This window comes from Barbus barbus, assembly GCF_936440315.1.
Source record: "Barbus barbus genome assembly, chromosome: 43".
Classification (NCBI taxonomy): domain Eukaryota; kingdom Metazoa; phylum Chordata; class Actinopteri; order Cypriniformes; family Cyprinidae; genus Barbus; species Barbus barbus.
The window spans coordinates 9,928,580-9,942,917 of record NC_136721.1 but is presented as its reverse complement, the minus strand read 5'-3'; the positions used below and the strand labels follow the sequence as shown (position 1 = coordinate 9,942,917).

At 35.3% G+C, this 14,338-nt stretch overlaps 1 protein-coding gene across 2 annotated transcripts; it reads left to right on the top strand.

The window, feature by feature from the left end:
* The first annotated feature begins 29 nt into the window (after positions 1 to 29).
* LOC306862566 (cationic amino acid transporter 3-like) lies at positions 30 to 14,329 on the top strand. Of its 2 annotated transcripts, none has more exons than XM_079405450.1 (12): positions 30 to 124; positions 5,512 to 5,948; positions 6,036 to 6,197; positions 7,028 to 7,199; positions 7,346 to 7,464; positions 7,600 to 7,822; positions 7,897 to 8,036; positions 8,409 to 8,511; positions 9,214 to 9,440; positions 10,256 to 10,422; positions 11,753 to 11,861; positions 11,959 to 14,329. In XM_079405450.1, exons 2-12 carry the CDS (start codon positions 5,582 to 5,584, stop codon positions 12,102 to 12,104), a joined length of 1,935 nt encoding a protein of 644 aa, XP_079261576.1. In that variant the 5' UTR covers positions 30 to 124; positions 5,512 to 5,581; the 3' UTR covers positions 12,105 to 14,329. The 2 variants fall into 2 exon arrangements, with proteins under 2 accessions (XP_079261576.1, XP_079261577.1); XM_079405451.1 differs by having other exon boundaries at positions 43 to 73.
* The last annotated feature ends 9 nt before the right edge of the window (positions 14,330 to 14,338 follow it).

The window sequence follows — 14,338 nt, the reverse complement described above, 5'->3', positions numbered from 1 at the left end:
CGTCATCTACCGCTTCAGCGTCAAAACGTAGACGCACGAGCCGATGCTGAGTACTCGCACACAGGCTGACAAGGTAAATACAACAGACTCAAGACATCGGTGCCTTCACTTCAGAAACCAAGAGGTAACTTTTCACTATTTTAAATGCATTAGACATCGTTTTTTTTTGCTAACTAAGAAGATAGTTTCATATTAGACCACGTTGATTCTGTGATGCATCCTGGATCCATTATTGCACTATCCGGGTATCTGATGCAATCCAACTAGTGCATGTAATCATCTTGTCAAATTAACTTACATCTACGACAGTAACTATATTACATAAAATAATATTTTGATGCATGCATTAGCCGTGCAATGATAAAAAAAAATTATTAAAAGCATAACATTACATTAGATTAGTGCACTCTCGTCAACAAACAATAATGTAACGTTAGACATGCATCAACTGTGAATAAATTAATTACGGAGTAAATTGGCATTTCATCCTATGAAATAAATGTCATGTTTACACGTAACATAAAGTAAACGTTAATACTGTTACAAAATTATAATTATTATTTTATACGAACACGTGATTAAATATGCTATAATTCAGGTGTCTGTTTAAATTTCGCGTCTGCTTCATTTTTGTTCCTCATATTTGCTGTAGCCTACCTTATATGTAAGATTTTCACAAAACGTGGCGGTTTTAGGTCTAGGCGCGTTTCATTCATTGAAGCGAGCACATTTGGACATTGCGCCGCGGAAGTTGTATCTATTGTCAGGGGCGCGGGAACAGGGGGTGATCAATGAAAAGCAAAGCAAAAACTCTTCTTTAGCCCATGTAACACACAGGGCCATGTGGGTTTGGATTTTGTTTTCCCTTCATAAAAACCCCTTCATTTAAAAACTGCATGTTGTGTTTACTTGTGTTATCTTTGATTAATATTTAAATTTGTTTGATGATCTGAAACATTAAAGTGTGACAAACATGCCAAAAAATCAGGAAGGGGGCCAACACTTTTTCACACCACTGTTGCTCTCTGTATTTGTTTATTGCACTTTATAAACTTTAATATTTTGTGCAATAGCATAGGTTGAACAAATTTGCAGTTGTCAGTTAATCTCTCAAGTTTATTCAGTTTGAAGAATCTCTGGCTGGTATTTTGCTCAATCTGTGGAGCCCTGTTAAGGGGGCTGTGTGATGGCATTAAGCCAGCTATTTGAGAGGTTGCCAGGTTCATTCACAGCAGTATGTGCCACCCTGAGGCCTGAATGAGCCTGTTTCATAACCATGAATAGTTAAGTTCTTGAGGAATGAAGCTCTCATGCTGGTTTCTGCTTGTAATGTGGCACCCGTGGCCACTGGAACCTGTGGATCCATAAACAGTTTTGTAGTATCTCCTTCTCTACGGCATTTCTCCTTGTTTGGTATAAGAAATATATATTCCCGTGCTGTGTTTATATGCACTGCATGTAGACTATTAAATCCATTTACCCACAGATATCATCTCATACTTGTGTATATCAGTGTGCTAAATCGGCTATAAGTGTTATGAAGAAGTAATACTGATCCTGATTTATTAAGAAGCAGAGCCTGGGAATGATTGTTCCTAGCAAATCCTGTCAAGAGGAGTAACTTTATTAAGACTGAATAAGCCTATGTTTCTAAATGGGTCAAATGTATCATTTTTCATGTCACAAATGGTTTATTACAGTATGTGATCACCCGATTTCATAGTTCCAGGGAAATTTTACTTATTAAACATTGAATAGGGGGGTTGTAGTGTTTGTTTTGAAGTTATAGATGTTGGACTAACACATTTACTGAGTTGCTGTAATACAAAATCCATTCTTGCAAAAAAGCGAACCAAAACAAAAACAACACCTAATGTAAACCAATGGAGTCCTCGCTCTCCTGTTAAGAAGGTTAACCGGTTGGCGGGTCTTTATGTAAGCCTCTTAGAAACCATTGAGGTATTTATTTTGAGAAAAGCCCAGTGAGTCACTTCAAAACACTAACATCTCACACTCATGTATGTGTTACTTGAACCATAGACATGATGAGTCCTGTAAGAGTATAGATTCTGTAGCCCATGTGTATGTACTTCAACATCCTTCACGTCTAAGCCTGTGCATTCATTGATCATTGTTGCTGCTACTAGCCTGCAAATCTGCTGTTTGATAAATAATCAGTGGGTCATTTTTTGTCCCAACTATTCATTTATTTAAAATACTTTAAAAAAATCATTTTATATTACGTAAATTAAATTTCTGAAAAGGAAAATGTATCTAGCGTAATATTGTTGTTTTTCAGAAACAGAAGTATTTTAACCATGCCTTATTACAATTTGAAAAACCTAATTATTGTCAGATGGTGCAACTTAATATTTATAAATGGAAAAACTCATGATGCTAAACTAAAACTACAAAAACTAAATCTATACAATTTTATATAAACTTGCTAAAACTACAATGAAAGAAAAGTATAATAAAGATATAAGGAATAAAAACTGAAAATATACAAATAAAAGTCATTAAAAATGTGTAAATACTATTATGATATTTATTAATATACAATAAAATAACAGTGGTAATGTAAGTATAGGCCTATTACTGAATTTTACTTGATGGTTGCACCACATGATATTGTGTTTCAATGTTTCTTGAAAATGGTATAAAAGTTTTACAAAACCATACGAAACCAACATGAATAGAAAGAGTGCTTATCTTGCAACGTGTTTTAGACTAGTTTTCGAGAGGATCCTTATATTTCATTCACCCAAGTTTAGCCAAATCGGAGAGTTACACTAAAATGTGTAGGTCTCGTTGGTGTGCCAGTTTCCACAGGATAACAGACGTCATGGCATTCATGAATTTCTCATGGCCAGATCAAAAGCCTTACAGATTTAATTTCGCCTACGTTTCACCCAGCCATCCTCGTGGAGACCACAAGAAAGAGATTAGTGCTGCCGCCCGCGCTGTGGCCTATCATAGATGTGTGTATTATACGGCCCAAAAAGAAACTCCTGGTAGGGAACATTTTCAAGGCAACTGATATGGGTGCACTCCATAACCTCCACGACAGGTCAAGGCTCCAACCTGGTAAAAAGGAAGACATAATTCTGGACTTTCTCAACCGTTGAGAACCGTTGAGCGCCACATTTAATATGTTGTATATGCGTATTCATTTCATGATAACGAAAACCACAGAGTACTGAAAGAAAGCAGCTATTGTATGCGTTGTGTAAGACCACAACACTGGCTTAAAGTTCTGAGCTCTTGCCCGGACTGAGCTCGATTCAAACCGCTAAGAATCTTGCCAGCTGCTGCGCCAAGTGAAATAAACCACCTTACAGATAAAAAGAGTCTATTTCAGCCCCTCCATTGTACAGTGAATTACAGGAATGTTTTTGTTTGTCCCCCATCCTCTGTCCTCTTTGTCAAACCTGACTTTGATCCGGCACATGGGGTTCTTTGCTAGCATTTCCACAACTTTCATGAAGCCATTTTTAGCAATTTCATTGTTCTAGATTTGTTGTTTTTATGACACGTTTTATTTATAAGTGTTAAATAATTGATCTCCGTCATGGGACGGGAAGGTGAATCGTCACGGCGGTTTGTGAGAAATGTAAGAAGATAGAGTGCTCCATGTTCCAACTTTCTTCACTGTCGTTGCATCAGTGTTTGTGTGGTTTTAATAGCTGTTGCTGCAATTCAAGGTTCAGTCGTGTCTTCATTTGCACATGTTTCCCAATCATTTCTGTTTGGCATCGCTGTAAACGTCACTAGTAAGAATGATGACCTAGGTAAAGAACTGCATGAAACGTCAACATCAGTGTACTACTGCTTGCTCAGACATAAACATGACCATGTAACCTGATGAGCTAGCAGGAGTGCTTTGGAATCAGACAGCTCCGATAAGGAGTCAAGCGGGTCAATAAGATACTGAAACGTTCACACAGAACAATGTGGAGATTGTTGGTAGAGTGCAGCAGTCAGTACATTTACATCAGCAGTTATAATTGCGCTACAGATAGTTTTCACCCGTTTGGTGAAATATGCCTGAGACAATGGGTAAATGAATATTTCTTTCAGACGTGTTACATCTCTTCAGATGTGTTTGTATCTTTTACTATGATTTAGAATCATAGTCTTTAAGAATTATGAATATGAAATCAGATCAAGTTGCAGTCACATTAGCATATTTTTGGCGAAATTTCATCGATTGTCACAGCAAATTCATGTGACCAACTGAAACCTGTTGCGAAATCTTCGTTTGGATTCCTGTTGAAATGACTGGGATTTTTGCATACATTTTTTTTTTTTTTTTTTCCATAGGAATTTCAAAAATATCCTTAAACAGTTCTAAGCTAAATCACAGCAGTACTTTTTCGCAGATCTTCATGTGATTGGGAGTTCACTGCTCATGGTTCTCTGTGGTAACATTGACATCTAATTGGTAGATCCAAGCCATTTCAGGATTGTGGGTAGTGTAGTTCTTTGGGGGGGGGGGGTTTTCACCCTGTTTTGTGGTTTTTATGGAAGCTATTATCATTGCATTAAAACCTCAGATCTCGTAAGTCTGTTTTGACAAGTTTATACATTATCATTCAAAAGTTTGGGGTCAGTAATTTAAAAAACAAAAATGTATACCCTTATTTAGCAAGTTGCATTAAAGTAACAGTAAAGGCAGTTTATAATATTACAAAATATTTCAAATAAATGCTGTTTTTTTTTTTAACTAGGCCTATCTATTCGTCAGAGAATCCTGAACAAAAAATGATCATGGTTTCCACAAAAATGTTAAGCAGCACAACAGTTTTAACATTGATAATGTTTCTGAATTACTGTTACTTAATTTTTTATTTTATTTTTTTAATTAATGCAGACTTGGTGAGCACTTTAAAAACATCAAAATCTTACCGACCCTACATTTTTCAACAGTACTGTGTGTTATTTAAAAAAAACAAATATCAATGGGAAAATGATTGTGAATTTTCCTCTTTTCTACCTGTTGAGCTCTGTCACTTGATACTGCCATTATTTTTCACTTTTGTAAATCAGATCAGATGTGGTTTTGGTTGTGAACCTGCGCAAAACTGAAGTTCCACATTCATGACATGAAGTTTGTTGCCTGACTTTTCCTCTGGGAATCCTACTTTACTGGATCAGTGTGTAATTGATTCCATTTTTATAACCGGCCCTAACCGACTATTTAATTAGAGGGCAGAAATCTGAAGATTTGGGACAAATCCTTCTTCCAAAGAACCTCTTGTACTCTGGGAATACTTTATAATTCCTGTATGCAATAGGAATTATGAGAATCACAAAATGATGCATTCATTGAAATTAGGCAGTGAGTTGTTATGAACAACACACCTCAAAAATATTATAAAGAAAAAAAAACACTGGATGTGTCCTGACTACTAAACCAGTTAGATCAAACATTGGTGTTCTGCCTTGGGCAACTGACTGCCACACCCAAATATGTCTAATTCTTCCTTCCTCTTCTGTGTGCTCTTCTAGGCGTAGAAGTAACGGAGAGCTCCTAAGAACAAGCACAACCAAGAACCGGTCACCTCATTCCGCATTAATCATGGTGAACAAATTGGCCTCTTTTGGACATGCGCTGCTGCGCCGTCGTATGCTGGACTGCTCTGGAGAGGAAACGCGGTTTGCTCGGTGTCTGTCCACTCTAGATCTGGTGGCACTCGGCGTGGGCTCCACACTTGGCGCTGGAGTGTATGTGCTGGCTGGGGAGGTTGCGAGAGAGAAGGCAGGTCCTGCTATCATCTTATGCTTCCTTGTGGCCGCTCTCTCTTCCATGCTGGCCGGACTGTGCTATGCAGAGTTCGGCGCACGAGTCCCTAAGACTGGGTCTGCGTACTTGTACAGCTATGTGACAGTGGGAGAAATCTGGGCCTTCATCACTGGTTGGAACCTCATCCTCTCTTACGTTATAGGTAAGTGTGTCCAGTACCAGTTTGTACTGATTTTCAAGAAATCTATTGTAGCTATAACTGCAATAAAAAGCTGGTTCTTGTTTTCAGGTACAGCTAGTGTGGCAAGAGCATGGAGCTCTACGTTCGATAACCTGGTCGAGCAGAAGATCTCTAACTTCTTCAGGGCGTCTATGGCAATGAAGGTTCCTGGGAAAGTTCTTGCAGAATATCCAGACCTGTTTGCCCTCATTCTCATCCTGCTACTGACTGGTGAGAAAACTGAAAATAGAAATCATAGTTTAAATATGGTATCTACTTTTTTTTTTTAAGATGTGTCTTTAATTAATAACCAGAAATGTAGAGATGAACAGAACAACCACTTGGTAAACATTAAATTGTTCAAATTTAAAAATATTTAAATGTGTGTGTATTTTATATATATATATATATATGTTATTAGAGATCCACCGATATTAAAATTCTAGCTAAACCGATTTTATTTATTGTTTTTTTTTTTTTTTTAGAGTTCATTAACTATAGTTTAATAAACTTAAAAACGTAAGTTCTATATTATTTTGTGTAAATAAGTAATAGATAAAAAAGTAAATTCAGGCATCACAACAATATTCTAATTCATAATTCATTTGGATATTGGCTAAAGCTACATTTTCATTGTTTATATTATTAAATTACACATTCAAAAAATTAAAGTGTTAAATATGAACTTTAAGTGATGTTAGATGATGACGCAGATGCAAAAAGGGGAAATGAGCATTTATAATGAAATATTTGATGTTGGCCGATGCAGATAAAAAAAAAAAAAACTCTAATATCGACAGGTAAACAGTGTGGGACCAATATATTGTGTATATCAAGTAATACATTTATGTAGTAAAAATTAATTTAATTTAAATAAAAAAAATAAAATAATAATTGTGACCTTATGAACATTTATCCTTAAGTATAAAGTTTAAATAGCATAATCAGTACACTTGCACTCTCTGTACATTTAAGTAAAACACAAACTGAAATAGTTTTAATTATCATTATTAAAAAACAAACTGATTTAATAAATAAAAGATTTGCGATTTCCTCCTCAGGACTGCTTGCTTTTGGTGTAAGTGAGTCTGCTCTGGTGAACAAGATCTTCACTGGGATCAACCTGATAGTGCTGGGCTTTGTCATCATCGCTGGCTTCTTCAAAGGCAACACTGCCAACTGGAACCTCACATATGAGGACTTTGTCAATGATACGAATATCACCGAACCAGAGTAAGTTTGACATGAAAGAATATTGTTCATCGTTTCAGCCCCAAGCTGCTTTAGAAGTGGTGCAAATGAGGAGTTGTGTGGTGGATAATGTGATTTTGTGCACAAAATACATGCAAGAGATTTGAAAAATCCATTTGTTCTCACAGATTGGTTGAAAGCACATTTGGAAGCGGAGGTTTCGCACCGTTCGGCTTCAGCGGCGTCTTATCTGGCGCAGCCACCTGTTTCTATGCCTTTGTGGGCTTTGATTGCATTGCTACAACAAGTACGTCTTTTAAATGTCATAATTATAGAGCACGAGTACTGATTGCTGAACATTTTGTTTTTGTTTCTTCTGAAACCTTCTGCAGGGTGAGTCAGAAATGTATGTGGTTCACTTTAACCTTATTTTTTCCTGTAGGTGAGGAAGCCAAAAACCCCATGCGCTCCATCCCTGTGGGCATTGTGGCCTCTCTGCTCATTTGCTTCTTTGCTTACTTCGGTGTGTCAGCTGCTCTTACGCTCATGATGCCCTACTACAAACTCAACACCCAGAGCCCCCTGCCCGAGGCCTTCAGTTACGTGGGCTGGGCGCCGGCACGCTATATCGTAGCCGTTGGTTCACTCTGTGCCCTTTCGACAAGGTAACTCATTTGTCCTTTAATGTTTCCATTCATACGTTTTCCATTTATCTGAATATGTTTTATTTTTATCGTAGCTTGTTAGGCTCCATGTTCCCCATGCCTCGAGTGATATACGCTATGGCAGAGGACGGGCTGCTCTTCCGTTCCCTCTCTAGGATGAACAAGAAAACCAAAACTCCACTGCTGGCGACTATTGTGTCTGGAATAGTGGCATGTGAGAGACGTTTTCTGTTTGTTTTACAACATGTCCTAACTATGCAGGCGTTGTTTAATTTTTGTTCACACTGAAATCGGAAATGAGGCAGCCAGTCAGAACATACTTGTTTATTTAATACATACAGTTATGTGGGTTTTGGGCCAATGAGATTTCACTGTGGGCGGAGCTACCCGGTGCAGTGCTGCAGAAATGGAAACAAATGTTTGTTTTTGTGGCTGCTATTGATAAAAATGTATATTTACATGATTGTGATGGCTTTTATCGCTACATTTCTGGATAAGATGTGTTGTTTAACCTTTTACAGGTGGTGATGTTATGTAAGATTTGATATGGATGGATTTTCAGACGTGTTTTTTATCTTTTTTTTAGCTCTCATGGCATTTCTGTTTGATTTGGCTGCTTTGGTTGATCTCATGTCCATTGGGACATTGCTTGCGTACTCTCTGGTGGCTGTGTGCGTTCTCATTCTCAGGTAGGCAGTGGGTCTGCTACTATCAACTACTTAAATTGTTTAGAGGCGCTATATTGTCCATGCTTTTCCATGTATGTATAATGTTAAATCATAGTTTGTTGCTCCAAAAACAGTCATAATTTAATATTACATGACCATTTCCATTTCAAATCTGTTTTTGGTATGGTACCTCTGTTATGTAACCAATGCCAGTAACCACAGGTCAAAGTTTGGAGTCTGTAAGAAGTCTCTCTCACTAAGACTGCATTTATTTGATCAAAAATGTAGTAAAATGGTATTGTTCTAATATTATTACAATTTAAAGTTTTGCATTTAAATATATTTTCAAATGTAGTTTATTGGTGCTCCAGAAGCATTTCTTGTCATTTGGAAAAGTTATGCTGCTTAATATTTTGGTAGAAACGGTGATACTTTTTTTTTTCTGTGATTCTTTGATGAATAGAAAATCAAAAGAATAGCATTTATTTGAAATAGAAATCTTTTTTTAATATTGTAAATATGAAGTTCTAAATTATATTATAAATTGATCGATTTAATGCATTCTTTCTGATTAAAAGTATTTTTTTTTTTAAATAAAAAAATTCTGACCCTAAACTTTTGACACTTGCTTTATGTAAAATGATTAACTATGCTGCATGTTGTGGGTTTGCTGTCAGGTCATGTATGCACTTGGTTTGACTCAACCGATCTTTATGTGTCTAGATATCAGCCAGGAAACCTGGGCTCTTCCAGTCAGACTGAGAAACTGGTGGAGCTGGTCGGTGGGGAGAAGGTGGCCGTATGTGGAGATAGTGGAGATGAATATGGCATAGACCTGGATGACAATCCCCGCAAAGAGAAATTCTCCCCAGAACTACTCCTGGTTCCTTCCAAGGACTCGCCAACTGAAATGTCAGGAACTATTGTCTACGGCACAACTGCTATTATCTGTAAGTAAAGATTTGCTTGATTGTCACCTCTTGATGAATGAAAGAGACAGCTGACCCAAAAATAAACAAAAAAATACATTTTATTTTTAATTAATAAAAATATTTTATTATTAAAAATAATAATAAAAAATAACTAAAATCTTAAATTTAAGTGGATTTTGAGATTTACTTAATGTTACATTTAAGTGGTATTAAATTATTAGTGTTTTTAAATATTAATTTTAAATGAGTTATTGTACAACCCTGGTGTGAATAAAAGTCTAAAGTTTGGGTCCGTACAATTTTTATTTATTTATTTATTTTTAAATAATACTTTTATTCATCAAGGATGCAATCATTGGATCAAAAGTGACGGATAATATTTTGATAATGCTACAAAATATTTCACTTTCAAATAAATGTTCCTCTTTTGATCTTTATATTTATCAAACAATCCTGAAAAACATGCGTAACAACAATATTAAGCAATAAATATTAAACTTTTGTTGATGCATTGATAATAAGCATTTTAAAATGATTTTTGCTGAAATTACAGCTTTGAATCACAGGAAATGTATTAAAAGAGTTATTTAAAATTGTAATAATATTTCACAATATTACTGTTCTACTCTATTTTGATCAAATAAATGCTTGGTGTGCACAAAAACTTAAAAAAGCCTCAACTTTTGGATGGTACTGCAGTGTATTCTACACTCTGCATAGACCCAGTTATTTGTACTTATTTCATTGTGATTCAGTGATATAGTTGGCAATGATTTGGATCATCCTGAATCTGTTGAATATTGACTAATTCTAATATTCTCTTGTCTGTGTAGCTGTGCTGATCACTGTGCTGTGCGTGGTTTTGGCTCTGCGTCTGGAAGCCATCATGAATCTAGAGATTGTGTGGGTGACGGCGTGTGTCATTCTGGTCCTGCTGTGCATCCTGTGTGTCATTGTGATCTGTAGGCAGCCTGAGAGCAAGGAAGCTCTCACCTTCAAGGTACCAGATGTCCTTGTTATTGATTTAGCCTTTTATTGTGCATTAAATCTTTGCCCCGGCTTGAACGTAAGCACTGAAGTGATGTAAAAGGAAATGTCCTATTAGAACACAAATACTCACAGACTTAAATGGACAGTTCACCCAAAACTGAAAGTTCTGTCAGTATTTACTCGCCCTCATTTCATTCCAAATCTGTATGAATTTCTTTCACCAGATAAATGGCCCTATGATTTCTGAGATTCAGAAAATGCAGATGGAATACAGTCATTAAAAACTGAATTTACAATATGTAATGTCACTTCTTCCTTTTTTACATTTTAACAGTAAACTTCTGTTTTGCAGCATGCAAAAAAGTTACATTTTCATTTGATTACATTTTAAAAGATTAATGAAATTGTTAATAAATTATGCCTTTATTTGATCATAAATCAAGGAATGGATCATTTCTGGAAAAATAAATTTTATAAAATAAAACTTTAATAAATTACAAAATTGTTAGTTTAATTACAAAAAAATTATTAAATTTGAGATGGAATGGAAAAATTAAAACAAAACAATTTGGAAAAATAAAATACAATTTAGGGAAAAAAAAAAAAAAATTGTAGGGTTAATTTGGGTTAAACTTAATAAATTGTTTGTTAAATTGTAAAAGTTTCATTAATTAAGTAGACCTGCTTTTTAATACCAAAATAATTTTTACCATTAAAATGGAATCCAGAAAAACTGAAATGGAGGGGAATCATATCCAAACTATGATTCCATCCAGTCTGAGGATTTCAAACATGTTTAATATTTTGAGTTGATTTTAGCACAATGTTTATAAAATAGGATTTAGAAAAAAATATATATATAAGATTTCATAGGGTTTTATAAATGTAATTTTTGTTCAGCTTTTAATAAATTATTGTTAAATTGTAAAAGTTTAATTAGTTAATTAGACATGTTTTTTAATACCAAAATTCAATTTAACCATTAAAATGGAATCCAGAAAATATGAAATGGGAAAAAAATTATATCCAAAAAACTAAAATTAAAAAAAAAAAAAAAAAAAAAGGAATTTGGGGGGAAGATTTCAAACAGGTTTAATATTTTAAGTTGATTTTAGCAAAGAGTTTTCATTTGTCATGTGTCCCATGCAACAAGGTGCACATTTCTGCACGAGTTTGTTCTCAGAACGACCTGAAAGTGGTTTAGTGTATGATGCTAATTTTTCCTCTGTAACCATTTACAAAACCTACAAGTCTGCGATGCTTGGTATTTTAAAATATGCTTATATTTTAAAAGTCATACGTTGTTCTAACATTTAAATGTAAATCTTCCTGTGTTGCAGGTGCCTCTGTTGCCCTGGTTGCCTCTGTTCAGTATCTTTGTCAACATCTATCTCATGATGCAGCTGGACGTGGCCACCTGGTGCCGCTTCACCGTGTGGATGGGTATCGGTGAGTACATCTGTTCATTTAGCTTCTGCCTGCGATTGCGTCCTGTTTGTTTCCTTCATTCCAAACCACCCACTTCTTTTCTCATGTCCGTTCCCAGGTTTCGCAATCTACTTTGGCTACGGTATCTGGAACAGCACTGAAGCCATGAACAGCTCCCTCCGAAAATACGAGCCAGCCCTTCAGAACAAAAGCCCCATATACCTAGGCGGTGAGGAGAGTGAAGTGGAGGGCATTTCTCCTTGATAGGGAGAGAACGATGGGCATGTTGCCCTACGCATTTTTGTTGAAGTTACAGATTCATTGTGAAAACGTGGCTCATTTATTGTAGAAACTGCCCCAAACATCTCAATTGCTAAAGGATTCTTTAAAGAACTCTAAGTGTTTTCTGTTAGAGGTTGTTGTGCAGCCTTGGCCCTCCAGTACTGTAAACGCTGATTTGAATGTCCTGCTGCAATCGCTAGTACTGTAATGGCCATATTGTCTGGCAGACAATGAGCTGACTGTGTACAGGGTATTTTATTTTCGGGATCGTGCTCCAAGCGCGTTGGTTGTGCACCTTTGAGTCCAAAATGGTCTCCTTCCACCTCCTGGTTTCCCAGATATGAGGTTGTGAAGTACAACAGGGACACCTAGTGTTGAGAATTTGAAAATGGCAATACCGTTGGACAGTATTTGTGGTCATTGGTTACTGTTAGACAGAATAATTGAAGAAATGAAACTGGAAAAAAACTGACTGAAAGCTTTTAGACATTTTTAGCATTAATAAAATCCCATGAGTTTGAGAGTTGTCCAAAGAGTGTATGGATAGAAAAACGGTTTCTATTATCTGTGACTGTGTGTTAGAAGCACTGCTGTATGTTGGAATAATGTTATTGGCCAATGTGGTATATAATGCTAATATTTTAAAGTGTGTGTGTGAGAGAGAGAGAGAGAGTTTTGAATGGATTATACAAGGATGTGCCAGAATCTGTTCCGTTTTACAAAATGCTAAATTATTTTTTGTTTTATATGGACATGTATAGTTTACCCATCCAACTCCTTAAACTTGATGATTTTACTTGGGCATACTGTATAACAGTGTTTCTAGACTACGTTTATGGAAGGTTGCCTTAGTAACTATTGTTTCTGCCAAAACTACTTACACTACCGTTCAAAAGTTTGTTTTAATCAATTTAATACTCTTATTCTGGAAGGATGCCTTAAAATTTAAAAGTGACAGTAAAGCCATGTATAATATTTAAAAAGATTTTTAATCTTGAAAAAAAAAAAGTAATTATAATCACATTAATTTTAATATAATCAAATTATATTAAACTTGTATTAAAAGGCTGCATTTTAAAATAGAAAGTGGTTTTTTAGAGTTATAATATTATTATTTGTTTTAAATAAATTAGTCTTGATGATCATAAGAGTCTTCTATCGAAAGAATATACTTTTGAACGGTAGAGTATCTACAGTTATCTGTACCAACTGGTAATTTGATAGTACTTGAAAGATTCTGAAAGCTACTTCTGTTGTTTAAAGGAAATCCCCCATAATAATCTTTCATCTTTAACAGTATTAACTGTAGTCTTTAAGCAGAAACTATGGTTACTGTGCTGACTTACTGTAATCACTAACTCACAGGTTAGCCTGAAGAGTGAAGACCTAAAGAAACAGGCTTTCAACGGCCTTTCTTTCATATCTTGTTGATACTTGAGAAAAAGTGTCACTATTTTTGACCAGAATGTTGTTGTTGTTTTTGTTTGTTTGTTTGTTTTTTAGTTTTCTAATGAAACTTGTTCTTGGCAGCTTGGCTGTTGAGCTCATGTACATTTTTCTATTTCGTTGTTTATTATAGAGAATTTATAATGTAGTGGAGCTAATAATAGATTTCTGTTGCTCAATCAAACTTATCTTGTGCTCTCATCATACCTTTTTGATATTTTATAGTATGAATATTTAAGCCCTTCAGGATGCTGAAATTCAGCTGTTGTTTGTTTGTTTGTTTTTGTCCAGATAATCGGAGAGCAACGGAGGTTTGTCTATGCGACAGAATAGCGTAGAAGTTGTTTAAAACCACTATTATTTTTTGTCTTTAATATATTAACATTAGAAACGTATTTTGCGTAGCTTTCTCTATTATATATGTGTTTCACAATCAGCTAAAAATGGTTTTGTTTACATGTTCCAGAAATGTCAAGTTTAGCATGTAATCGTGTCTGATGTTGTCATTACAAAGTTTTGATTCATTTTGGAGACATATGTCTCCTGTAGATCAGTGCCTGATGTTTCAAATGTACCTCAAAGACGATTGGTAGATTTCAATACATACCAAGTCATATGCCTTTGAGATACACTTGTTTATCAGTATATAAATATATATATTTTGTTTGTCTTTGGGTTTTTTAAGCTGTAAATATTCATGCCGTGTACAAAGAAAATGAATGTTTTTCTTTTTTTTTTTAAATAAAATGTTTCGCAACATATCAAAGGCT